The sequence below is a fragment of the Octodon degus genome, unplaced genomic scaffold (assembly GCF_000260255.1).
Source record: "Octodon degus isolate 3935 unplaced genomic scaffold, OctDeg1.0 scaffold00085, whole genome shotgun sequence".
Classification (NCBI taxonomy): domain Eukaryota; kingdom Metazoa; phylum Chordata; class Mammalia; order Rodentia; family Octodontidae; genus Octodon; species Octodon degus.
In genome coordinates this window covers 1857949-1885185 of record NW_004524661.1, presented here as the reverse complement: position 1 = coordinate 1885185, position 27237 = coordinate 1857949, and the positions used below count along the sequence as shown (strand labels likewise).

At 43.1% G+C, this 27237-nt stretch overlaps 1 protein-coding gene across 3 annotated transcripts in view; it reads left to right on the top strand.

Annotated features, from left to right (window-relative positions):
• Positions 1-26154, top strand: part of Fto (FTO, alpha-ketoglutarate dependent dioxygenase) — a 442060-nt gene extending 415906 nt beyond the window's left edge. For 2 of the 3 annotated variants that reach the window (XM_023721791.1, XM_023721790.1), the window contains 2 exons: positions 23969-24096; positions 25835-26154. In XM_023721791.1, the coding sequence (XP_023577559.1) occupies positions 23969-24096; positions 25835-25872 (166 nt within the window). In that variant the 3' untranslated portion in view covers positions 25873-26154. Of the gene's footprint in view, positions 1-23968; positions 24097-25834 lie in introns of those variants that run through there. The other variant, XR_002822291.1, reaches the window with a different exon arrangement.
• The last annotated feature ends 1083 nt before the right edge of the window (positions 26155-27237 follow it).

Genomic DNA, 27237 nt, shown 5'->3' with positions numbered 1-27237 from the left:
TACAAGCAGCATCCTCATCAAATTTCTTTTCTGGGCTGCTGCACCCTGGCCCCCTGAAAGCAGCCCATTATCTGCCCCCTCCCCCTTTTTATTATAGTGTCCTGGTTGTTGGCAACACGCCCGCTGTTTAAGGTTACTTTCATTAATTAACCGAAAGTTAATTTCTTTGCAAGCAAAATCTCTGATCTCATTATGTTGTCTTTAAAGCTGAAAGCTTCAGGTTTTCTGGTCTCCTTTGATGACACAATAAAAAGCATGCTCTTTATCTTAAGGGAAACTGTCTCCAGGGTTTAATTTAATAGTCCTTGAAATAGTTACAGCACAGCCAGGCAGACTACAATAATATGCCAGTTCAAGAGAACCTTGGCTTTGTCATGGTTACTAAGCCCAGTGGCTGCTACAGATGTGGACGATGAAGGATCCATTTCCAAATAAGTCCAGCATTTTACCCTTTTCATTCTTTTTGCACATATCCTTCACTACCACTCTAGGTCCTATTTGAGAATGAAACACCAACACTAGTGTTTTCTACAAGCATGCCACTTCCCAGCCATATTATTCTCCAGGATTTTAGAAGGTTAATGGGTTGATATCCTGTTTGCCTTTACTGCATCTGGTAACCCGCCTTTTGTTCCTCTTCAGCAAGCATGACCATATCGGGTAGTCCAAAGTTTGGGGTAATGCTGGTGGGCCTTATTTGAATCCTACTCTTTTCTTGCATTGGCTCTGTGGCCTTGGACACATTTTTAACTTCTGAGCCTTAGTTTCCTTCTCACTAAACTTTGAATTCTATAAAGAGAATTAAATGAGAAAAAATAGGGTAACTGGTATAACAGGTATTTAACACATAGCAGCTCCCTTTCCCTGACAGTCTCTTGGGTTTGTAGAGATAGAATTCATCCTGATATTTGGGACTAACCTGCAAGCAATTTGGTGAGATGCTGTATTCCACAAAGCATATTTGGTGTGGATTTGCTGACTTAAACTCCATATTGCCCCAAAGGCTCTTATATAGCCTTATGTTGTATACTCTGTCTCTCTGAGTTAGCTTCATTCTCAGTGATAAAATCATGTTGCTTTCTGGAGCATTAAATTCACTGATTCGAAAGTGGCCAAAATGTCTTTTCAAGAGCCACCAGGTATAGGTCATACAGAGGGGACAGGACTCTTCAGGTGGCCCAAGTCTCAGGAGCAATGCAAATACATGGAGAAGCCATTTGTATCCCACTGAGTCCAGTGGTAGTGTGCACACACACAGCTGAGATTTACAGAGTCTGAAGGGGAGGGCTGCTGAGAGGGGGCAGTGGAATGACCCAGCACACTGTTTCAGATGCCTGGGAGACTGGGTCTTTGCTATTTGTATCAGTCCAAGTCCCAATTCCTGATGAAGGATGCAATTGACTCAACCTAGGCAGGTCGGAATCACTTAGGCAGAAAATCTCAGGTCTTGGGAAGAAAAGTCTTGTGCCTCTCGGGCCCTTGGCAGAGGTCAGAGGTCCAAGGTAATGTATTGGCAAAGATCCTGTCTACTCTGGTGCCTTACTTACTGCTTCCCCATGCTTTTGGGCACAAATATGGTCAATGCTATTGATTAGTTGATCTGATAATCCAGTAGGCTCCCTGATGTGTTAAATTCCCTACTTTTGGATGACTGTGTGAGCAAAGTGTGTATTTCTGTTGGGAGGAACCCTCAGTGGGCCTTGCTAAGACACTGCTTCTATGATGGGATTGCTACAGGCATGACAATTCCAATTATTGTTTTGGCTATAACATGTTTCCCTTCCCAAGACCATTTTATCCTAGTTAACCATTTTTTTCTATCTTTAGGTATGGAAAAATCTTTTCTGTCTTATTTGGGGTCTCTAAGGTATCTTGATTTGTTGGCATGTTTCATGTTTACGTGTTTAGATTTTTGTTTGATTTACTTTTCTTCTGTGAGTCTACTCTAGTCCAGCAGTGGTGATCTTAAGGCATGTGTGTCACAGTGGGCTGTTGAAAGACCTAAGCCATCACTGCTGTCGTCTGTAAATCTTTCCCTCCTTTACATGCCCTCAGTGGCAGAAATCATATTTGACTCTCTCCTTGTCCTATATCAATCTTCAAACGTTCCCTCAGTCATATCCTTCATTTGAAAAGCACACAGTAACTTTATAAAAGGCCTGTAATTCATGATGTGTCCTTATCACTGGAAGGGTGACCTTAGGCCAGAGCGGTGGAATTTTCCAAAAGGAACATGGAGATGATAAATAAGGTAGTGATGAGAAAAAAGCGCTTAAGTTTGTTTGCAGGTTGTCTGTATAGAGCCTGCTCTGGGATATCTAGAAGCTTAAATACCCTTGACTTGTCTTTCTGTAGTTGTTTGTTCTTCCCACTTCTCTCTGGCTTCAATCTCTGGCTCTTTGGCCTTGTTGAAAGGAGAGATACCTTCCAACATCCAGACTATCACTTGGACCAACTAGGCCTTCAGCCATTGAAGTCTGCACTGCCATTTGTTTTACATTCCAGTTTATTGTGCTCAGCATCAGTTATATTCTCCACCTTTGTACAAAGAGTGCAGGATGACTACTTTAATCCCCATTCCAAAGTAATAATAATAACAACAACAAAGGGGTAGGCAAAGCACGTTAAACCTAATTCAGATTTTTTAAAAGTGGAAAACAAATCATAAATACCTGAGAAATGAGGTTCATAATAAAAGCCCCAAGAAGCCCTTTAACCTGGGCAAAATCCTATAACACAATTATATACAATTTCACACTTGACTGGAGCTGTTATTTGAGCAAAATAACCATTTTTCTGCCTGCACTAAATGAACCACAAGATCCATGTATCCAGCTGCAGAAAAATGTAGGCTTGCCCATTCAGCCTGCATATAATCAGCGTACTTGATGGCAAGGGCATTGTAGGATCAAAAGAGTTAATAATTGGATCCTGCCCACAGCAACCACACAATTAAGGGCAAGATTAGCAGAGATGAAAAATTTATTGTGAAAATGCAATGATAGTCTGAAAAACAAAATGATTTCACTGAGCAGTTGTTCTGTTGCCATAATCCTAATGATCAACTCTATTACACTAATAATAGGAGAAAAACTAATTGCAATGAGGACAGGACAAATCTTTTTTAATCTGCGTTGTCATCCCAACTAAGTCCCAACCCATTTGTATTAACCTTTGCTGACAGAGTCACATAATGGACATAATTTCTTATAATTTACCAGCTATGGATCTAACCTTTCTTCATCAAATATTCATAAAGGCAGGATTCTCAATGATTTTCTGTCTCTCTTCATATTTACAGCTTGTTGTCTTCTTCCTTTTTACAGTAATTTGGACACAATTGAAGTCAAATGGAATTAAAGTTAAATGCCTTTAGCAACAAAGGTGCCTAAAAGCAGAGACTCGGGGGAGGGGTGGTGAACTGAAGGCCGGAGCTTGTATCCCAAACCCCCCCCCCCCCCATCTCCGAAGTGAGAGAACTTCGCTAGGCTGCCTTTCCCCAGAAGGAAAAAACAACATCAGCCAGGGACTGAAAGGCTGTTTCCTTTTTTAGGGCCTTGCTAAGAATGTGCTCTGGCCAGTCGCGTGGGTGCTCTGAAGCCCAGTGAGGACAGAGCCCCAGGCCTTCCTGGGTCTTCAGGGCTTGCTGGGAACTTAGGCTGCTCTGGCCAGGCCCTGCTTGAGCATGTGTGCCCAGAGGGGCCCAAGAAACATGCCAGGGGCCAGACAGTGGCCAAGTGGACAGGAAAAGCTGGTCAGTACTGTTACTTAGAAAGCAAACGTGAATATCTGAAACCATTCCTGAGAACATTTTTTGTAGAAAAACATCTGTTTCCACTTTGCATCTTTGTTGGTTTGACAAGTTTTCTTTGCAGGCATGTAGATAAGAAAAAAAGAAAGTCTTAAAACTTAGGTGTCTAAGGTATAGAAGCAGTTCCTTGGTTTTTACTTTTCTCCTTGCAAGGCCTTAGTTTCATTGCAGTGGCAAAAGTTTGGGGAAAGTGGGATAGACGTAAAACTCCCTGTTTTTATTTACTCCCATCGTCAAATGACTCTGCCTTTATTAAAATGGTGAAGAATGTTGTAGGTAAGTTTTCGCTTAAGGTGCAGAGGAATTGTTTTACATACTTCAAAGCCCCGAATTGACCAAGCCAAGAATTTACTTCTTGCTGAGTTCACAGAATTTGATTGGTAGAAAGGAAATTAGAACAGAAGCTAGTTGTAACCTTGATCAACTGATGCACACCCCTAACATGGCATTAGGTTTAGCTTACACTACTGTTTGTGTCTTGATCTATTTTTAAATAATGTAAGATTAAATTTTGTGACAAAGAGCCTAAGTTATAATCTGGGTATATTTCACCCAACCTTACTCACATTTTTAATAATACATTCTCTTCATAAAAATCAAACTTTTCTTTGACTGCTACTCCCAGTCTTAGACTTTTTGCCTTTCCAAATGCTCTGTGCATTTACACACACAAATGTATGCACAGGCAAATATGTGTTCCTTGTTTTATGTAAGTGGTTATTGTGCTATGCAAATCAATGCCCAGCGTTCTTTTTTCACACAATATTATGTCTTATGTGTGGAAATCTTGCCATGTTAAAACATAAACCTATGGTGTTTAGTTGTGTTTAGTTGTTGCAGAGGAGTCTATACTATATGGATATATTATAACTTAGTATCCATTCCCTCAGTGATAGACATTTAAGGTGTTTCCAAGTTTCCAAATTATAAGCACTTTTGTAAAACATCTGTGTCTATTTGGAACTGAGACCATTCAGTATAATTCTCTTAACAGTATGCTGACTGTTGCAGAGGCAGTTTGAAAACATATAGACTGACTTGCTAGCTCAGAATATATATTTGAGTGTCTTTTACCAAGGCACACTTCTTTTCTGATCACAAGGACAAAAACAGTAATGAAGTAGTCTTATCCTTAGTACCCCACAAATAAATAGGCATCCCAAACATAGTAGTAAATTAAATGTCTTTGGTATGGAAAGAATTATAATCTGCCTTTAGAAATGCCCAAGTAAAGGTTGTTATAAAAAGGAAAATATCATTACAGTGCCCATTAAGGTTTCTAGTTACACAGATTCAGTTATATAGGTCAGACCATGTCCCCTGAGCTGCATATTGGAAGAGCCTTTGTGATGCGCAGTATTCTCCTATATAAGACAGTCCGCAGTTCTGCATTTGCCTTGTTTTTCAACACCTGTGTTTTAGAATGGCATCAGTGACTTACGTAAAGGATGGCAGGATGGCTTGCTAGTGGGTGTACACATACATGGCCTTGGTAACCACCCCGCAGTCTCTTACAAATCCAACAGATGGCAAACGTTCTTTTAAAGGGCAAGATTTTGCCACAATGTTTGAGTGTTGAATCCCATGAAAGGTTTTCCATTATGAATCATACTGTCCTTCTTTTGGACTCGAACAAGTGCTAAAATCAGGCCTATCAGTCACCTCAGGGTTAGTGGAAGAAATAAGACATATAGTCTGAGCCTATACATTTGTAGAAATAGGGAATGCAAATTTCCAGTTAGTATCAAAGACTCTCAATTTTGTTTGTTTTTGACAGAGTCTTGCTATATAGTTTTAGCTGGCCTTGAACTCACTGTGTAGCCCTAGCTGGCCTCAAACTTGTGGCAATACTTCTGGGCTGTTTTTCAAATAGCTCACACTAATTATATTTAGGATTAGGAAATAACTCAAGGTTGGGTTATTGGTTATGAGTGTTAAGCTTGCTTGTCAACCTGATTGGCTCAGAAGTTAGAGATTAGTAAGGTGCCCTTCTCTGTGTGAATATATGGCCAGAGACCTGACCTTTGGGTGTGTGTTTGGGCCCTGAGTTCATCCTCTCTGTTGCTGTTCCTCTGCTCTGCCTCCTGGACCCCGGGAAGTCAGCAGCTTTGCTCCACCACACTCTTCTGCCATGTTGTTCCTGCTTCGGAACCAGCGATCATGGACTGGAACTGTAAGCCCAAGAACATGTCTGCTTTCAAGTTGTGACTGTCAGGTCTTTGGCCCTGCAGTGGGAAAGCTGACTACTGAACATAATAATGGTGTCAGGTAGAGGTTGGGCTTCAGTGAAAACCAGTAACTGAACTTGAAAATGGCACAGAGAGATGTGGAAATGGTTCTTCCATAGTGTGGGATAGTGGTTATCTCATTGCTTTCATTCAGATTCATTGCTGCTAATTGGCTCAGTCCTTCATGTTGAGCATGCTTATCTCTATCTTATAAAAGGGGAAGCTGAGAGGTACTATGGCAAGTAGATGGAGCCTGGCTGGGTGTAGTGGTGCACACCTGTTATCCTTCCACTCCTGAGGCTGAGGCAGCAGGATTGCAGGGAGTTCAAGGCCAGCCTCAACTATGTAATGAGACCCTATCTCAAAACAAAACATAAAGTTAATGGACCCCGAGGGAAAAAATAAATGATAAATTGGACTTCATCAGGAATTGAAAACTTTTGTGCATCAAAAAACATTACCAAAAAAGTGAAAAGACAACTTACAGAATGGGAGAAAGTACTGCAAATGGTATATCTGATAAAAGTTTAATAGCCCAAGCATTTAAAGAACTCCCATAGAATAATAACAAAAAGATAAACCACCCAATTAAAAAATGGACAAGAGGCCAGATTTGACATTTTTTCCAAGAAGATATACAAAGGGCAAATAAATGCATGCAAAGATGTTTGATGCATCATTAGGAAATGCTAGTTAAAACCACAATGAGTGATTACTTCACATTTACTAGCCTGGAATATATCTTCTTTTGTGTGTGTGTGTGTGTGTGTGTGTGTGTGTGTGTGTGTACTGGTGCTTGCCAGGCAGGTGCTTATGCCACTGAGCTATCTCTCCAGCCCTGTAATTTTTTAAAACCAATAAATAACAAGTTTTGACAAGGACATGAAGAAATTGGAGCCTTTGTACGTTACTAATGAGAATGTAAAATGGTACAGCACCTCAGGAAGAGTTTGGTGATTCCTCAAAAAAACAAATATAGAATTATGTATGACCCAGCAATTCCACTTGTAAGTCTATACGCACAAAAGAATTCAAATAAGGGACTCAAACAACTACATTTGCAGCAATATCCATTGAAGCCATTATTCACAGAAATGATCCAAGTATCCATCAATAAATGAATGTATAAATATATTTTATACCTATAATGAAGTACTACTCAGCCATAAAAGAAGTGAGATGCTGATAATGAATAAACCTTGCAAATATTGTATTAGGCAAAATAAGCCAAGCATAAAAGGACATGATTTCACTTGTATGAAATATCCAGAATAGACACATTCAGGAAACAGAGTAGTTTACAGGTTACTAGGAACTTCCAGAGGGAGTTATTTCTTAATAGGGATAGTTTCTGTTTGGTTTAATGCAAATATTTTAGAAATTGATAATGGTAATGATTATGCAACATTGTGAATGCAATCAGTGCCACTAAATTGTATATTTATTTATTTTTTTTAAAATTGTATATTTAAAATGATTTAAGTGACATATTTTGTTGTTCATGGGTTTTTTTCATGGCACTAAAAAAAGAATTTTAGCTTATTGTCTGAAATTGTGAAGGCAGCTAATGAGGGAACTAAAAATACCAAAAACACTTTTTTGCACATAACAAATCATTTAAAAACCAGCGACTTGAAACAACTACAGCCGTCTCCTATTTGTAACATGAAACTCCAGCCTTCTGTGGGCTAAGCAGGGCTCAGACAGGTGGCCCTTCTGCGGACTCGTGGCTGGTCTGCTCTGTGACTTGTCATATCGCAGCGAGGCATAAAGCCTGCTTCAGCTGTAGCCCTGGGATCGCTGGGCTGCCTTTCTCCCTGTGCTTCCGGCCCTTCCCTTGTCATCTGTGCAGCAGAGCAACCAGTTGGTCAGTGCTTGAGATTCGAGTACAGAAACGGACGCTGCCAGGCTTTTTAAATAAATTAGCTCAGCCACACCTGTACTGTAGTACTATAGTTAGTCGTTGAAAGCAAGCCACAGAAGAGACACAGCCATGGTCAGTGTGGGAGTGGCTGCTGGTGGTGTGGTCCCCTGGGGTGGCCTTTGGAAGCTCAGCATCACAAACACCTTTGGATGTGCATAGAATAAGGAAGCCAGCAGATAATACAGAAGCTGGCAATCCATGAAAATAGCAGTCTACATATTCCTCAGAGGTACAGAAGACAACTACCATAAGAAACAAATCCAGAGGTTTTGACGGACTAGCATGGGACACTGTTGTCTTTCACCGTGAAGAATACTTCCATAGTGTAGAATTGAAACTATATGACCATGTTTCTTTAACATTATAGGGTATCGGTGTGCAGTAGGAGCCAAACTGCTAGGATCAAATTTTAGCCACATCATTCACAAGCCTGATTAACTTGGGCAAGTTATATCACCACTCAGTGCCTCGGTGTTCCCATCTGTAAGATGGGACCAGAATCCCATGAACTTCATAGGGTGGTTAGGATTGCACAAGTAAAGCGCTTATAGTATCATCTGAAACACAGTAGATACTCAAAAAGTGTTAGTTACTAACAATTACAGCTTTAAGAAATAAGGAGCAAGCAAGTCTACAGTGGACTTAGGGTCTCCAGACTTGGATTCTAGTCCCCTGATTTTGTCACAGTATGCGGAACAAATCCATTGATGTCACCTTGAAACTGAGTAGTAGGAGACATGGTTAGCTCCTAAGGGCAGTTCCATAACTATTTAAAATTACCTTGTTGAAAAATGAGAATTCTCTTTTAGAAGAGATTGTCTGATTCTTTACAGGAGAACCTGTTCCTTCGTCCTCATGCTATACCAGATGTGGAGAAACCATTGAAAGACTTACTTGCTGCCTGCCCAGAGACCTTGCTCCTGGGAAGGAACTTTATAAATCCTTCTCTAAAGTGTCAGTGACCATAGCTCCCCTGCAGCTACGTGAGGCCAACTGGAAAAGGGCGCTAATCGGGAACCGATTGCTTGCTCCTGGTCTGTCTGTGCTGGCTCCTGTGTGACTCTCAAGGAAGCCCGTGCACATGGTCAGCCCTGGGTGAAACTGTACAGAAGTTTTCCTCCTCTTCCCTCCCTCCTGCAGGGGGTGCAAAGCTCGCATGTCTCCGCACCACACCAGTAAGCAGCATGATCTCTCTGAGAGGTGACTTAAATTAGTATCTCCTTAGTAGTAGTTGCATTTAAAAACACATTTCTCTCATGTTTCCCCATAGTCCTAAACCTTCTCTCATGGGTTGAAGGCCAGAGCAAGAGCCATTTTTGGAAGGAACACCAGGCTGCTACCTGTCCATTCACACACAGGCAGGCCCTTGCTAATGGCTCTTGTATGTGCTAGCCAGGGACTTTCTGGCAAGTAACTTAGGGCATTAGAGTCCTTGTGAGGCAGTCTGTAGTTAGGAAGAACAGCTGACGTCAGGAATGGCACACTCTGCCAGGGCTTGCAGTCTTGCCTGAGCTGAGCCATTGGCCCTCACAGCAGAGGCAGCATAATGGAGCCTCAGTAAGGTAGTCTGGGCCAACTCCCAGGTGGTCTCCACTGCAGAACTGTTCTTCCAAAAAGTATGAATTCTAACTTAGCAGTCTGCAGAGAAGCCTGGCTCCCTGGCAGGCCAGGCATGGGGGCAGCAGGTCACAGCCGCTAATCAAGTCCTCACTGTGCTGCTCTGACTTGCCGCTGAGCCCTGGCCAGTTCCCAGCTGACCCCACTCCTGTACTGCTCAGTGAGGAGCCGCTCTTCTCCACTCATCAGCCTGCATTCAGGAGCCGGAAAGGTGACTTGTAACAGGCCTCTTGTTCCCAGACTGCTCTATAATGACATTCTGCACAAGCAGATGTCGTCCTTTGATTCCTTATGACCTTCTGGATTTTGGCAAATGAGAAAGCACCCGGGATCTGCAGTGAGGGCCTAAGGGTGTCTTTCCTGTAAAGAGCCACTGTCACCTCCATCTCCACCCCACTTCCTCCCCGTCTCCACCAGACGGTGTGGCAAGGACGTGGCCTCACTCATTTGTCATGTAGGAAAAAGCCTTCTTCTTGGGGCCAGAGGCTCTGAGAGGGGGTGGCCAGACAGTTCTGCACTTCGGTATTTACCAGACATGACTCTGGGTCTCTGTGGCTGTCGCAGCTTGACAGATGAGAAAATGCTGCTTTAGTGCCCTTGCCAAGGTCACCCCACGAGCACGTGCTGGAGCAAGGAGGATGAGATCACCCCTAGACAGTGAAGCAACGACAGCCTTAAGCTGAGTGTGAAACTTCACGCCCGCCACTGCCCAGGGAGCGCAGGACAGTGAGGAATACATCAAGCTTGTCTCTGCTTGCTTGTGCCTCAGAGGTGCCCAGGTGGCAAAGTGAGGGTTATGATGATTAGTTAATTAATCCCTCTTGTCACCCTGAAGTTTGGAGGCCAGACTGCAGCCCTAAGGCAGGCTCTTTGGTAACTCACCCTTCCTGTCCAAGGCTGCAGTAGGCTGTCTTCTGTGGTGGCATCCCTAGAAGCACATGTACGCATGTGCCCACATAGGCTTGCACACACACGCACACACAGACACACACACACTAACCTTGACTCAGGCAATTTTAGAATTTGGTCTGCTCTATTTTTAAAAACTCCTTTCAAGCCAAGTCATTTTAGAATCTCACCCAGTGCTGACTCAGAAGACCTGCTTAGTCTTCCATGACTCTCAGCATATAGAGTTACCTTCTTCCCTAGCTCGAATCCACAGCACCAAAAAGAAAAAGAACAGCACAAATTGGATGTGAGTTTAGCTCTGAAGATGCACATCAGTGGGCTTGAGGACACAGGAGGCTTTGGTGGTGTTTCTTCCCTTCTGTTCTAGTGTAAAGGGGACAGTGCATCAAAGCCATCCGGACAAGAAGGTTCAGAGCCATATCCCCCTCTTGGCCCCAGAGCAGGTGGAGCCTCTGAGGGCGCAGGAGAGACTTCAGAAAGAGATTTTGCTTCACAAGACAAACTCTGTGTGTAGGTCAAGTATAGAAGCTTCCTCTCATGAAATGGCCCAATTCCTAGAGGCTTTCTGCAGAATTGTGAGACAAAGATCTTATCACTCTTCTTAAAACCCTCCAGTAATCTCCTGTCTCACTCAGGGAAAAAAAAAAAAAAAAACTCTTCACAGTGGCTTGCAAGACTCTGGACTTAACTGACTCCATCTCCTGCCTGTCATCTCCTTAGTGTCCTCCACCAGCCACAGTGGCTTCGTTGGTGTCCTTTGGGGATACCTAATCCTTTCTCACCTAAACACTCTTCTCCCAAATCCCCATGTGCTGCTTTTCCATTCACTCTTACTCATGTCCCCATTTGATTTGCTTTTTTTTTTTTTCTAATGCATTTGATTATTGCAGGGTCTCACTACGCAGCTTGAACTGGTAGTAATCTTCCTGTTTTCAGCCTCCCCCATGCTGAGATTACCACTATACCCTGACTCTGTGGCTGGCTCAGCCCACCCTGGGGGCTGGCGCGGCATGTGGTACTGGGGATTGAACTGCAGTACCTGTTTTCCTAAGCTTGGCTAAGCAGGCACTTCAGTCCACTGAGCTATCTTGCCGGCCCTTGATTTGCTTTAAAGCATTTATCTCTAGCAAAATTTACCTTAATATTTATTTGCTTACATCTAGTGGCAAAACTACTGCTTTTCTGTCTATCCCCACTCTTTTCTTCTTTAGCATAGAATCTGTTTTGACAGGAATAAATGTCCAGCTAAGGCCCTCTACCTCCCACCATCCTTTGCAGCCCAGAGACTAAACTCCAGTTAATGAAACAAAGGTGAAAATGGCTGAGTGTCCTCCTTAAGAAGAGGAAGAAAGATCACATTTTACCCTTCCCCTTTCTGCTGCTCCTTCCCTGGGACTCAGATACAGTGGCCAGGGTATTATGGAACCAAAGCCTGGGCCCTGGGCATTGAAGAACTGCTCTCCTGTGACCTCCTCAGATTTCTTTTTTCTTTTCTTTCTTTTTTTTTTTTTTTTTTTGACGGAGCCAGGGGTTGAACTCAGGCCCTTGCGTTTACCAGGGAAGCACTTATTCCACTGAGCCATCTCCCCAGCCCCCAGATTTCTTGAATGTGAAATGAAAATAAAGTATTCATCTTCTTCAACCACTGTTATTTCTAGTCCTTGCTGGCAGCTTCTAACTGAGCACATTGTCTGTTTGCCTGTACCAAACAAGCCCCACAGAACCTGTGGCCTTGTTTACTTTGCTGTTGTCTCTCCACATCCTGATGCTTAGCACCTATTTGTTAAGCAAACGAGGGATTGGACACTGAAAGCAGTAACAGAAATTGTTTTTTCACAAATTCTGGCTTTATCAGTGCGGATGTTAGGGAGCATTTAGCAAACAACATGGAGGTGGCATTGCTCTTCGTCACCAGACCCAGTGGCCTAAGTATTCTCATAGGGAAGAACAATGTTAATTTCCAAATATTAACTGTGGAAACTGTCATTCAGTTCCTAGGGGTATAGAACACAGATTTGTTTGAATTTAAGACTGGAGTATTTAGGACATCTTCGGAGTTCAGGGGGCTTGGCATCACAACCTAGATACTATAGCTTGGACTTCTGCAAAAGAGCTGCACCAAAATATAATTGTATCCCTAACCTAAAATATTCAGAACAAACGAAATAGTTTCTTGTCCCTAACCTTGGGATGGAACAGCAGCTTGGAGAGTCAGTGGACTCTTTGGCTGAAACGAAATGTCCTAAAAGTTGTGGAGCTTGGGATAAGCATGTGTTAGAACTTGCCTGCAGAGATGGCTTTTGAATCAAGCATGACAGCGACTGCTGGTACTTTCACTTCTGCTGAGAGAGGAAGCTCAGTGTAGTAGAAACATGCTAGACTAAAGACTGCCCCAAGATCTAAGCCCAGCCCTATGACACACTAGCTGTGTGACCTGGAGCAAGACTTCCACTTCTCGGTCACCAAAACTAATTTAACACCTCTTTTTTCCCGAGTCATGAGGATCACATGAGATCAAGTAAGTAGAGATAAACCATGACATTTGTATTTAAATGTCCTTATTTATTTAGATATGGAAAGAAAGGCATTGTCTGATCCGACCCCTCATTGTACAGAGCTGAGTAACCATGGCCAGAAAGTCAAGGTTTTTGCCCAAGGTCCTGGGATACAGTTGTGGCAGAGCTAGGTCTTGAATTCTCAGACCAGTATTCTCCCTACCATGCCATCCTATTGTGCCTTATAGTTTTTATTATTATCATTATATTATTATTGTTGTTATATTGTGCAGGAGGGAAATTCATTCCATTGGTAGTACAGTTCAAAGACTGCTTTCACACAGTATTTATTGCAGCTGCCATGTGCCAAACCCTGCTGTAGGCTTGGAAGACATAGCAATGAGCAAAACAGACCGAAATTCCTGCCTTCAGGCACTCTAGCTGATGCATAGACACCCCCTCCCCACATATGCACATAGGAACACGTACATGTACACATACATGTGCCACATGGCACTAAATGTAACAGAAAAATAGAGGAAGGGGAATGCTATCACAGTGGCAGTGGGGTTCCCTGACTTGATTCTGTTTATACACTGACCTCTGGAGTAGGGGAATGAGCCACATGGACATCTGGGGGAAGAGCTCCAGCTAGAAGGACCAACAGGTACTAATCTCTGAGAGTGTTCTTGGCCTGTTCACAGCAGGATAGTAAACCAGTGGGAATGGAGCTGAGTGCACGAGAGAACCCAGGATGGGGAAAGCGTGAATCCTATGGGGCATTGTGTAAGAATTCCAACTTATACTCACTCACCTGTTGAATCAGGACAAAGCATAAGTCCCCCAGAAGACCAACATGCCCTGGATAACTGCCATTCTTGTTTCAGCCCACTGTCTTCTCTCCAGCACCAAATGTGAATGGCCTCACAGTATTTGGTAGTGGATGCCATTGAGTTGTCTATGGTAAGTGCTACTGACCTTTCGATGAATGCTCTTAAGGAAGGGGAGAGAAGTGAGGGCCCAAGTAGCCTCAAATTTCAAATAGGTCACAGTAAACTGGGGACAGATTTCTTGGCACCTAAATACCAATTAAGCAGGTTGCACAAAAGTATTTCTATGAACAGCAGAGCAGTGGAAATAGACTAAGAGGTAAGCAGATGGGGGACCCATCAACTCACATTTATTTCACAGCTTACAACTCAAATGAGCATCCCGAAGGCAGAACAGCTGGCCTTTTATTCTGCAAGCCATTGTCCTTTGCTTTGGTCATCTCTCAGGAGTACAAATGGATTATGTGCCAGTGGCAGTCTGTCTGTCAGTCTCGGACTTTGCAGGGGAAAATCCTTTGTAGAAAAATGGGCTCTTTGTATAAATCAGATTTTTCTGTAATGTCTGCTTCTTCTACTGATCTTGAAGTATCTACGTTCTGAGAATCAATGACATTGGAGTTTTGTTTGTATTTTTGGAACTATCTGTGTTGTCCATGTGACTACCATTATCTGAATCTGAATAAATGGAATTTAACCAGATAGTCAAAAGGCAAGAAATCTTCAGCTTTGCAAGATGTGTTTTTCAAAAGCTGTTCTAGTGCCTCTAAAACCCACAGCAGCCTTGAATGTCTCATCATAAGTTTTTGTGGGATCTTTCTGAAGTTTGAGACTGTCCCATGCAAGCGTTATTGGAGTTTCAAGCAACAGGGAAGTCATGAAATTTGGCAAGGGTTATCTTTTATCAATCATGGTCCTTTGTGGAGTACCGTGCTGACAGAGGACAGCAGAGACACCGTATTCTGTGACTGAAAGACGGGCTTGGTACTGCCTGGTGGGGATTTTGTTGCAGTAATTGCCTCCAATTGGACCTTCTGCCATGTTGCAGGTATAGCATTAATATCACTCATTAAGTCATGCGCCTGTATGCCTTCCCTCCCATGGCTGAGTCACTGGCAGAGTATATTTTCTTGCAAAGTGTTTGTTTTCATTGTTGCCCTTTAAAAATAATGAGTTCTTTCTATTCCCTTGCAAGGAAAGTTACTCTAGACTGCTTTGAAATTGTATATCTTTTGTTGAGCGCATTTCTGCAGTGGTTCCATAGCTTTGTGTGCTGGGCAACCCAACCCGGCCTCTCTTAAAGCTTCCAACCAAGCTACCTCAGACTCAATACATATAATCAGCCAGCCCATTTGACCTTTATATTGTTACCCTTGGGCAGGTAGAAGTCATGCAAGTTTCAGGTGACCCTATCATGTGACCAGAGATCAAAGGTCAGCAGCTCCTAAATGTTCAGCTGTCAAGGTAGCCCATTCATCACTCGCATTATGTAACTGACAAGCCAACAAATGAACCTGGGGATAAAATTATTCTCAACCTCCTGGATTTACACCCCAGTGGTGGGCCAAGCAGTCTCCCATATTCAATGGTTCCTGGGGCCTGAGTGAGTCTTTAAGTAGGAAGGACTTCAGAAGACCTGTTAATGCACTGGACCCTGGGAGGTCACCAGTCGCCTGCTTGCTGGGCCAAGTTGCATATCTACAAAAGATGCTGCTGCTCTGATTTCCTGTGAAATGCAGATGAGTCTAGTGTTAATTCTTTATAGATCCAAAAGGTACCCTTGTGTCCCCACCACCGTGTCGTGCTTGACATCTTTGTGGACCTATGGAAAGGTTAAAATGGTAGTTTTTTCCAACTCCTGATCCTCGGAGTCACTTAGGGAAACTAAAATTCTTAGGATCCTCCACTGAGAGGCTGAGTGCCTTTGGCAACACATTTTTTAGCAAGGGCTAAGTGACTTTCCTTTTATTTATGTTCTGAAATAATACAAAGAACTTGAGATTTGGAATCCAGTGATTCCAAAGCCTGTCTTTGTCTCTTGTCTGGCTGTGAAAACTTACAAGAAAGGGTAAACTTCTGGGTCCATTTCCACATTTTAAAGGTAAACATTTAAAAAATATATTCACAGGGCACTCAATATTTGCTATTGACTATCTTTACTTTTATTATTATTATTATTATTATTATTATTATTATTATTATTATTATTACTGGTATTCCTTTTGTGTGAGAGATGACGTTGGAGGAGCAAGGGCATGAGACAGAATAACTTTCCAGTATCTCCCATGGCAACAGTAGGTCTGATAAACCTCTAAAGGCAGATGCCGAGTGACAGAGTGAAGGAATGATGTGAGGACCACACCGTAGAATCATCTGATGAGGGAGGAGTCTTGGCAGGGGCAGCACGATGTGCGAGGCCTAGAACGGAAAAGGACCTGGCCTTCGCCAGACTCCTAAAGCGACAGTGGAGATGGATCTGAGCCATGCCATGATCAAAAAGTGCCCCTGACTTTCATACCAGCAAAATGCCCTTGCACCCCATTCTCTTCATCTCCTGACCTAAAAATACCAAATAAGCACCTTCTGTCCATTGCATCCTTGCTTCTTGGTAGAGCCTTTGCCATGTGCCGAAGGAACTCAGTGGTGATTCAGAGTGGAAAGGAGCTCTGTTCCATACCCCAGGAGGACAGGAAGTGCTGATCAAAGGATATCTCTCCTCAGGATTCAAAATTTAAATTCTAAATACTCTTTCTTGTCTAAAACAACAACAGTAACACCAAACCCTTGAAATAGTTCAGAAAAATTATTATAGGTCATACAGTTGCTAAGGATAAGATTGCAAACTATGACAACCATTGTTTATTTAGGAAGTGCCTTTTGAGTTTCAGCAAATGTGGAGAATACAAGCTAAATACAGGGACTTGGCTTCACCTTTAGGATTTCCTTCTTAGCATGAACAGGACAATATAGTAAGTCCTCTATCGATAGCTTTGCCACCCAAGGTCCAGGCAGCAGGGTTATCCATGCTGCATAGCATAATAGTTTCTTGGAAAATGTTCCATTATCTGTGTGGCTCAGTGGCCTTATCTTGGTGTTCAAAAGCATTGTTAGTGTATTTGGTACTTATATGTAAAGTTCTGAAATAGTTACCTCATACTGGACTTCTCACTGAAGTATGAGGATCAAAAGTAAATTTGTGTGTGACTAGAAGTTAAGCCCAGCTTCTCAAGGGTCATGGTTTAAAAGTACTACTTGGTAAAAATGTGTGTTGATCCCCCCCCAGAAAAAGGCTGACTTATGGACAAGTTATTCCTTACTCTCTGAGGAGTGTTGGCTTTACTGATCTGAAAATGTTAACATAGGGGACAAAGGTAATAAGAGATTAAAAATTTTTCAAAGAGAGAGTGAACGTTCCTTGTTGAAACCCACTTAGGAATTGGTTTTGCTAAGTTGTTCTGAATTAAGTAAACTAAGTTATACAAATTTGTCAAGCAGATTTTATAAAACTACATTTGTCAAAGTAAAATGCAAGGTGTCTGTATGCCGGGTGTGGTGGCCTGTGCTTGTAATCTGTGCACTTGGGAGGCTGAAGCAGGGAGGATCATGAGTCATGATCAGGGTAGCCTGGGCAGTATTGCAAGTTAAAGACCAACCTGGACTATGTAACAAGACCTTGTCTCTAAAAAAGAAAGAAAAAGAAACACAACACAAATAGAGTGACTATTTATTTTTAATCTTTCATAATACCATAGTAGCAGTATTAAAAGTCCAGGAAGATAAAGTATACATTAACTCATTTGCCTTTTTTCAGAAGATGCAGGTAAGATCATTATAAACTGGACTGCAGATTCTTCTCATCAGTGACTAAAATAGATTATTCAGAGCAAAGCATAATAGGGAGTTTGAAAAGCCATACAACAGAACAGCTCTTCGAGGTTAGATCTGAAGTGATGTGTTTAAGGCAGACAACATGGAGACTCAAGATTACACTGAAAATCCCTTAGATTACACATAAAGTACTGTTGGGATTTAGATAACTATGGTATGTGAAAAGATACATATCCTTAAGTGCTGGAATCACGCTGTGTGGCACATTCATATCTAATTTAAGTGGCGCAGAGCAGCCAAGTTGAGCAGAAAGCATTTGGGTGCCATACTGGTCTTTTGCTCCTCCCTCCAAAGCATGAGGTTGGAAGGAGTTGGCACTCCTTTTACATCATTTCCTACCTTTATTTATGCTGATTGTGGCACTTTGGTTTTATGGGGTGGTGTAGGTATGATGTTACCCCAGTGTTTTCTACCGGAGACCTCTTCAGCCTTGAGACTGGCTTTGTGCTATTTTTGAAAGAATGTGTTCTGCTGTGGCTGATATCCTAAAAAATGTCTGACTTAAATAATGTACTTTTTGGGCCAGCCAAATAGCTCAGCGGATTGAAGCACCTGCAAGCAGGCACCGGGGCCAGAGGTTTAATCCCCGGGCCTGACCCCCAAGGGCACACAGAGACAGCAATTGAGACTGGACATGGTAGCACTCCTGTAATCCCAGCTCTTGGAAGGCTGTAAACAGATGGATCATTATGAGTCCGATCTAGTAGTGAGACCCTGAACACCCTGTAGACCCTTCCCTAAAATATAAAAATAAAAAAATTTAAAAAATTTATATATATATATGCATACACCTTTCGGTCATTGGATATTTTCTGATGCAGCTCTTGGTTTAACTGCGCTCACCTTTACAAGAGTGGCATTTCCTTTTTATTTATAAGCCCCTGACTAATATTACATGATCAGCGGTGTTTCTAAAAGTAAGGAAAGGCACATATGCAACCACATCTTCACGTGGCACTTTGCATATTTTGCAAGCCTTTTATATACATTAGTTGATCTTCACATAATCCGGGGAAGCAGAAGAGCATGAAGTTCATGTCACAGCTGAAGAAACTGAAAGACTGAGATATTTTTCTCAAGGTCATACAAAGAAGCCTTAAAAGATAAACAGTTATCTTTTATTTCTATAGATAATAAACACAAGATCTCAAAGTCATTAGACTGAAAAAAAGAAAGGTTTTATCAGTCATTTGCCACAATAATAACCCTTCTAGAAATAAAAACATTTTGTTTGTCCTAAAGTTGTGTAGAATCTCTTAAAGATCTGAATTTGGCATGACCAGATAAATAGTCAGTGGACAAGATCTATTTTAATCCAAATGGAAATCCATGAAAAGATGGAATGAAATGGAAAGGCAGCCAGCCGGCCGTCCAGGGTCTGGCCCCACCCTCGCTGTCCCTGACTTTTGGATGAACCTCACATAAGGCCATCCTCATGCATAAAAGGGATTCAAACACCAGCCTCAGCCATCTCTCCCGTGTCACTGAGCAAGTCAAACAAAATGGTGTTGTATGTTAAAATTCTTTGGGACACTTGAACAATGTACAAAATATAATTGTTATTTTTATTGGAAGTTACTCTTTTCTTCATCAGTAAGGAAATCTCTCTTTAGGGTTCTTTTTCCTTGACCTTGGTAATATTTCTCCATGAAGTTCTAGCTTGTATTACACATATACAGAGACAGAGAGAGAGACAGACAGACAGACAGACAGACAGACAGACAGAGTTTTCTGAGCGTGTTTAACCCAGTGAATCTATTAGCACAGACCATTTCTCCTGAAATCATTATCATTGCCTCAAGAGTCATGGAAATGTTACCTGTCCTTCTTTATCTGTTGCAAAATTTAGGGACAAGGAAGAAGACCATATATGTTTTCTTAAAATCAATGACCAGCACATTACTGTAAAACCTATTGATTAAAAACACAAAGTATAATGTTAGTCATTTAGTCTGTGAAGTGATGCAATAAGGGAAGAAATTTATCCTTTGACTTTTGCATTAACCTTTTATTGACTGCTTGCATACCCATAATTAACACACACTTTAGCTAAAGTGGTTAATTTTAGCATGGCGACCAGTGTCCACTAATGTGGCTGCAATCTTGATCATCCAAATGTAAGTGCAGCCCTGGGGGAAATCAGTGGGCAGAGAGGCCCTGTATGAGTTACACCTTGGGGTGGAGGCTGGTGGGACCTCTGGACAATCTGCTAACAGACCAGCCAGGCTGACACCTCTCAGTCACTTCCCATTCTGTCACTAGGTTATTCAAGGAGAACCAGTCCTAAGTAGTAAACATTTTCAGGGGAGGTTGATGGAGTCCTTTGAATTGAAATAATACACATTTGGAAAGGAAGTACTTCATGAAAGGGACAGCATTTCCCAATTAGATCCAGGTTTATTGGCTAATCCTAGAAGCATCCAAAACTTCAGGTTTCTCTTTAGAATAGTAATGAAGACAAGGTGAAAAGGGGAAGCTGTAACTTCTTTACTGTTTAGCTGGGATCAGTAAGGCTGGAGAATGATGTCAAGTCAGGGACTCTTCAACACTTTTTAGAAAGAGCCCTTAGCTGGATATGAAAACAGGTTTATTTCCTCCAAAGGCCACTGAGGGTGACATTGGCATTCCCTTGGCCTTTCAATTAACTCCAAATACAATTTTTTTTTAAATCATTTTTTTTAATTATTTATTTTTATTTATTGTGTGTGTGTGTGTGGCCAGCTCAGCCCACCAGGGGGCGGGCTGGCTGGCATGTGGTGCTGGGGGATCGAACCGCAGTCCCTGTGCTTTGCCAAGCTTGTTTCAAGTAGGTGCTTTAGACCACTGAGCCATCTCTCCAGCCCCCCAAATACAATTTGAACTGAAGACAAAGGCCAGTGTTTTCTTGCTCAGAATCAGGTATTCTTCACATATTACACTGGGCAGTGCACCAGATGTATGGCAGGGCCATGGCCATGGGTGTTATTAAAATAATGGAGAGATAAGAGGCATGACAGGCATATCAACTAGGATTCTTCAGGTTGTGAGTGACAGAAAAGCCTAACTCAGGCAATAAGGCCTGATACAGCTGTTCTGCTGTGTCATCCAGACCCCTGCCCCTGCATGGTAGAAACAATGACTGTGGCTTGAAAAGAGGGATATTCTTAGCTTCTGCCAGGCCTGGCTTTCCCCTGGCCTTAGATGTGGATCCCGACTACATGGCTAAGCATGGATCTCCCACAGGAAAGCTGGAATCCTACTGGAGGGTATGGAGGGGAAAAATACAAGACAACAAATTCCTACTGCAGTCAACGTGAGGCTCTTGGTGACCTTCTAAAATAGCATCAATAGGATGATCATCTACCTCAAGTGACTTTGGATCATGAAACTAGGATGACCCTGGGTGGGTAGCACTGGACAAAGGAGTGACTCACATGCTATTTATGACAAAACTGGATGGCACAAGAGCTCATTGTACCACTCAAAACAGCACACAATTTAAAACTGGCATAGTGTTTACTCCTAAAATTTTCCATTCAATATTTTCAGACCATGTTTGGTTATGGATAACTAAAAACATAAAACCATGAAATAAGGGGATCTACTGTACTATGGGCATCATCATTATTATTATACCTGCTTGATAGACAAGAAGCAAAAGCTCTATAAGGTAAAAAAAAAAATCTTTCCCTAGATGTCTTGTCCTTCCAGGATTCCAGAGAACACACAGCCTATAATCGATCTAGTTTCCCATGTCAGGTCATTGCGATCCAAGAAGATAGAACAAGTGGTTTGACAGGTGAAACCAAAACCTAAAGAGAGTCCTTCCTTCATGTCATCCTCAACCTTTTCTTGTGCCGGTCCACAGTGTTCCATGATTCTGAACTAGATAGCATCGTCCAAATTGGGCTATATGTGCTTTCCCATAAGTAAATAAATAAATCACCTCAAACAGTGAGCCCTCTGCTGGACCCTTTCACTGCCATTAGGAAATTGGCACACTGGGCATTAAAGGAAAAACTTTAAAAGAATTGTGAAATTACCCTGAAGAAAACCAACAAAGGGTTTCCATTCCAGCCCAGATGGAGGCAGAAAGATGTACAGCCAGGGCCTACATGGGTGGAGGCAGCCCACACCCCAGCCACCCTTTTATGCAAAGAATGGGGTACACAGCGGGGGAACGGCTTTTCCCAAAGCAAAGCCAGTAGCTTTGGGAAGGCTGTGCAACATGGCACAAGCACACCTCTGCTGCAGGTTTTGATATTTTAAATACTTTCTCAAAGTGAGGAGGCAAAACCATTTGACAGGTGAAAAAGCACCTCTATTGACTTTTTGCACACCTTATGATATTCTAGGTGGATCGACACTTATCATAGCCCTTTAATCTGCCAAGCAGGATAATGTGTGCACGGATAATTTATCCACTGTGAGATTGAAATGCTCAATTTGGAATAATTTTCCCTAGCAGTAAATTGAGCATCACTCTACAGTTCTGAGGCAGAGAGAAAGCACAGTTTAAAAAGCTTTGCATAGTTCTTTTGTAATTAGTTGCAGCTTCTCTTGAATATTAATTTCCCCTTCATCTCTTTCAAGTGATTTAGAGACTGTCACAAGAACCATGGAGATGCGTCCTGAGCCAGGCCGGCACCCGATGTGGTCCCCAACACCTATTGGAAGTAGTCTGCAGAACTCGCCCTCTGTCCCTGAGTGCGTGCGTGCTTATCAGCACAAACAGTTTAATATTTATGCTAAGAGGATTGTCAGAAGCAGCTTCTGTTGCTTTAATTCTTGTTTTAAATAAATAATGAGAACATTTAAACACATTACTCTTCTTGAGGCCCCGAGGTCAGCTAATCTTATTATTTATGAAGTGATGTGCTACATAATAGTACTTAGTGCATGTTAACAGACGCTATTATCAGGGCCTGATGCGGCGAGCTGAAGATATATTGGAATGTTCTGTGTAATGTACGATGGATTGAGTGCAGAGGATGCCGGTATAGCAATTAACCACATGTGAAAATAGGTGTAAAGTTGAAGTATGTTTTCCCCTGAGGATCCCCTCACCATTAATAATTCCCCAGAGAAGGTGATGTCTTTTAGTTTGGAACCTTCCGTACCATCAGACTTGAGTGAGGCTAGGCCATCCCATTCTTTGATCCCTTCGTAGTCATTCCTATACAGTCACAGGATGAAGAGTGGTTAGGACCACTTTTTAGTTGACTCAGAGCAAGATTCAGAAAAGGCCAGGGGCGGGGCAGCTCCGTGGCCCCTCCTAGTGTGGTTGTGGCGTTGGGTTTGGGTAGACACACTTACACACTTGGACTGCCCTGTGCTCTCTCCCAGAGAGTAAAGAAATTATTCATTCCTTGTTGCAATTTGTTTCCTTTTTGCCAGTTCTCATTGTTAAGATAAATAAAGCTAAAACCACTGAACTTTCCCAGTTCAATTTTAAGCTAGACTCTGAGAGGTAGATTCTGCCAAGGTATGATCTGTTTTCCCAACTTTTTTCCTATGAGGCTGTAATTTAGCTGTGTATGATAATTAATTTTTCTACTATTGATGAATAATCCATTTAATAAAAACCATGATTTAAGTGTTTTCCTTAGGGACTAACTCCTACTAGCCTCTTAATTTAATTTTGTGGAAGTTTCCCCCACCTATTCATCAGCGGAAATGATTATTAACCTCTATTTGCATATATCCTTATAAACCGGGCTCTCCTTGGAGTGCCTTTTCCTGAGCACAGCAAGCTGGGACACTTGTAAATCTCCAGGATCTCCAAAGTCAATCCCAGTCTGTAATATTGTTTAATCTATTCTTGGACGTTTTAATGCAGTAAATTCAATTTAATCTTTCCCAGTAATCTAGTAATACATCGAAATCCCACAAACATTTAAATCTGATAATGGCTTAATCACACACTTTAAATAACAGTTGAGATAATGAAAAAAATAATTCACCATTTTAAAGGCAGAGTAACTGAATTTCCCTGATGATTGGCTTTTTTGAAGTCACTTGAGATAATATAAACCTGGGAATTGAAAAGAAAGAAAGAAAGAAAAAAAAAAAAAAAAAAAAAAAAACCTCCCAGCACGATAAGGAGCAGTTCTTCCTTCTTACAAACCTCTGCTTTCTTCCTTGCACTGGCTCTTCCCGTTGTCATCATGACCTTCAACAGAGAAGGCTATTTGGGAAGCATTTTTCAGTGCTGGTCTTTATGTTTTCCATGAGCTTGGCTCTTCTAGACATTTCCCCAGTGGATTAATTGCCTGTTCTTATGCTTGCAGATGCCAGACCCGAATTGCCCGATCTTTGCCATGGGATCAGAAACCAGAGTGTCAGCCCTACTGGGAGCAGGATGATCCCTCGATGCCTCTGCCCTTCGATCTCACAGATGTTGTTTCAGAACTCGGAGGTCAGCTTCTGGAAACAGAACCCCAAAAGGAGCGCAAGTCTTAGGTGGAGAGGGAAAGCCCTCTGGCTCTTTTTTCTCCATTCTCTCCATGGGCTTGGCCTAGGGCACTGTAGACTTCAGTTAGCCCTTAGCTTGTACCTGGGTCCCAGGTCAAAACAGCTCGGGTATGGTGCCCACGAGTATTAAAAGTTGAAAGATGACACAGTGTTGTAGTCTGATTTAGGAACTCTCCCCACAAATGTTACCCGCTCAAAGTAATTCATGGAAGCCCTTCAGCCTCCAGGGGCCCAGCCTAGGAGAAAGCCTCACTTCTTTGCCCTCACATCAGCCTCCTCAGAGGCAGAGTGGACCCAGTAATGGGTATGGCAGAGCTTGGAGGTATTGTCCCAGCTCCCACTGTGTCTTGCAGGACCTCTGGCAACCGATGTGGTGTCCCCAGCTAGCTGTGGCTACTCTAATTGAAATCCAATTTTAATTTTAATTAAAAGTTCGTTTCCTCACATAACCTGACCTCATTCAAGTGTTTAACAGCCACACGTGGCCAGTAACTACTCCAGTGGACAGTGCAGCTGGGGGACATGATTGTCATTAGAAAGTCCTCTCAGATGAGATGTCTCTTAAAAAGTTGGAGAGCAGACATTCCCTTTTCCATAGCTGCTGCTGTTCCCATAAGGGAAGGTGATTAGAGCAGTGACTTCCTGAAGAGAAGTAGCCTCTTTCCCTTCTCGGATGGAGCTCAGTAGAAGCCTGCCCTGGGTACCTTGCGCCCAGGAATGGGGAGGTGCTAACAAAACAGCTGATAGCCTGCCTGCAAGGAGTGTCCCTAATCTAGTGATAGGGACAGAGCCCTCACCCAGCTTATACTACTGCCAGCATGGGACAGCTCTTCTGTAATTCCCCCCTTAGAGAATGACAGGTGGCAATGAGGTTGGAAGAGCCCCAGTGCCCCTTTCCGATGACACAGGAGCCAGGAAGTCCATGCAGAGTGGAGACAGAAGCAAGGCTCCAGTTTCTGAGTGCCTGGCCTGGGATGCCTAGGAACCATGTGATCTTAGCAAGTTACTGTGCCTCAGTTTCCTCGTCAGTGTGCTAAAGGAAGCACTCCCCTCGATGAAGATGAAGTGATTCAGCTGCATACTTAGGATACTTTCTGGCCCAGAGTTTAGTCACCAGTGAATCAGGCACTTCTGTGTGCCAGTACTGAGCTGGAAGTGGACACGTTGCCCTTCCTCCCCGCCTATACTGGTTTGTCTCATGATACCGTTACTCTCGCTGTCTGCTTCTGCCATTTGGTGTCCCCAGGATGTGTGAGAATCCTTAGCCCCTGTTCTCAGCCCACTGCCTTCTCTCGTCATTGGTGAGAAGCTGGGACTTTTGTGTGGAGACACACACCTGGTGCACTCTTTTCTGCCATCAGAGTATCACTGGCTGCAGGAAAGTCAAGTTCACAACGTGGTTAGGTTTTATTCTGCTGAGACTCAAGTTTCTCAGGCCTTAAATTTTTCTTTCATGTCTCCGAGCCTCAGTTTCCTCATCAGTGAAGGAGACAAGACACACTACCTCTCAGGGTATGGCCAGGTTAAATAAAATAATGCAGGTAAGGGCAGTGTGGCATACAGAAGTCACAGGGTGGGCCTCCTACCCTGGGCCATGCAGCCCTGAATTCTATTTGGCTTCCACAGTGTTTGTTCTTTGTTGTATTTTTCACATCAAATTTAAATGTCTCTATTCTCTTTAGAACTCAGAACAGCCAGTGGTCCCAGACCTCCGACCTAGCACAGCAACATGCTAAGCACTGTCTTCCGGCTCAGAAGCAGGCTGTGGTCCTCAACAGTTTGCAGCAGACCCCATGGCTGCCCATTACCACCTACCACGGACCTGACCTGTGTTGCATCTCCTCTTGGGAGCTTTCCAGACCTTGCACCCTGTAGGAGAAATGAGTAGTGTTTAGTGCTCACCCCAATCTTCGTGTATCCTTGCTGAACTGTACTGTGAACTGCTTGTACAAATGCCATTTGTATCATTAAACATTCGGATAAAATAAAGATGTTAAGGACAGGAAACCAAGCGTGATTCTGAATTTTCCTCCTTGCATGTCACGAGTGGACCTGCTTTGCTGGTATGGACGGGGCTCAGGTAGATGGAGGGAATTTTCACATACAGCCAGCTGGTGGACAGTGGAACTGGAGAAGTCTCTCGCTTAAAAGAAACGGAGAGATGAGGTCACATTTTTCAGAAGAAATGGTGGCTTTTGGTGATCATGAATTCAGTGTGCCTGAAGGTCACATGCTCCCTGGGGAGGCTTCATGTGCCTAGGAGGACGGAAGGCAGGAGACACCAAAAGGCAGCTGACCGCCAGCTCATGGGCTACAGGCCACAGGAAGACCTGGTTCCCCTAGTGAGCTGGGCAGGACTCTCCTGGGAACACGGGCCCAGAGGCCGCCAACAGCTGTTGGGATGAGTACAGAAGAGGAGAGGGGAAGACCGCCCTGAACTACATTTTGTCATCTCTAACCCCTGCCTGCTTTTGTGCAGGCTGCTCTGGTCATCGGGTCCCTGCTATCTTGAGAAAAGTGATCTGAGAGATCCTTTGGTACCTAGGTACAACTGACCTTCCTTTAGCACTGTGGTGACCCCTGGGATCTAGGGACAAATCTCTGCCTTCCAGGGGCTCCCAGGCTCCTGTAGGGCCAGGGATATGTACTGGTAGCAGTAGGAATTTAATGCTGTAGGCAATAGACAAGCTGTAAGCCAGCAAATAAAGGGGAAGATCATTCCAGAAAGTCCCTAGGTGCTGGGCTGGAAGTTAGAGGAATTAGTGTGTGTGCCAAATAGCTGAGGAAGGGCGGTAGGCCAGCCAGGTAAACGGTAGGAAATGAGTTGGTAAGTTTTCAGAGTGGACACCTAGTGCAGAGGCCCTGGGGCACGGAAGTGCTCAAGGAAGCAAAGGAGCCATGATGGCTCAGGAGGAGAGAGTAAGGAGGAGCCCTGGGAGGCAGCTGGAGAGCAGAGCAGAGTAAGCAGTGTTTAGGTTCTCCTTCACCAACTGTAGGACTCAGGCTGTACACAGGGAAAGCACGGAGAACTGAAGCATGTTTTTAAGCTTTTGGCCATTGTCCTGGCTACTACCTAAGGAAGTGG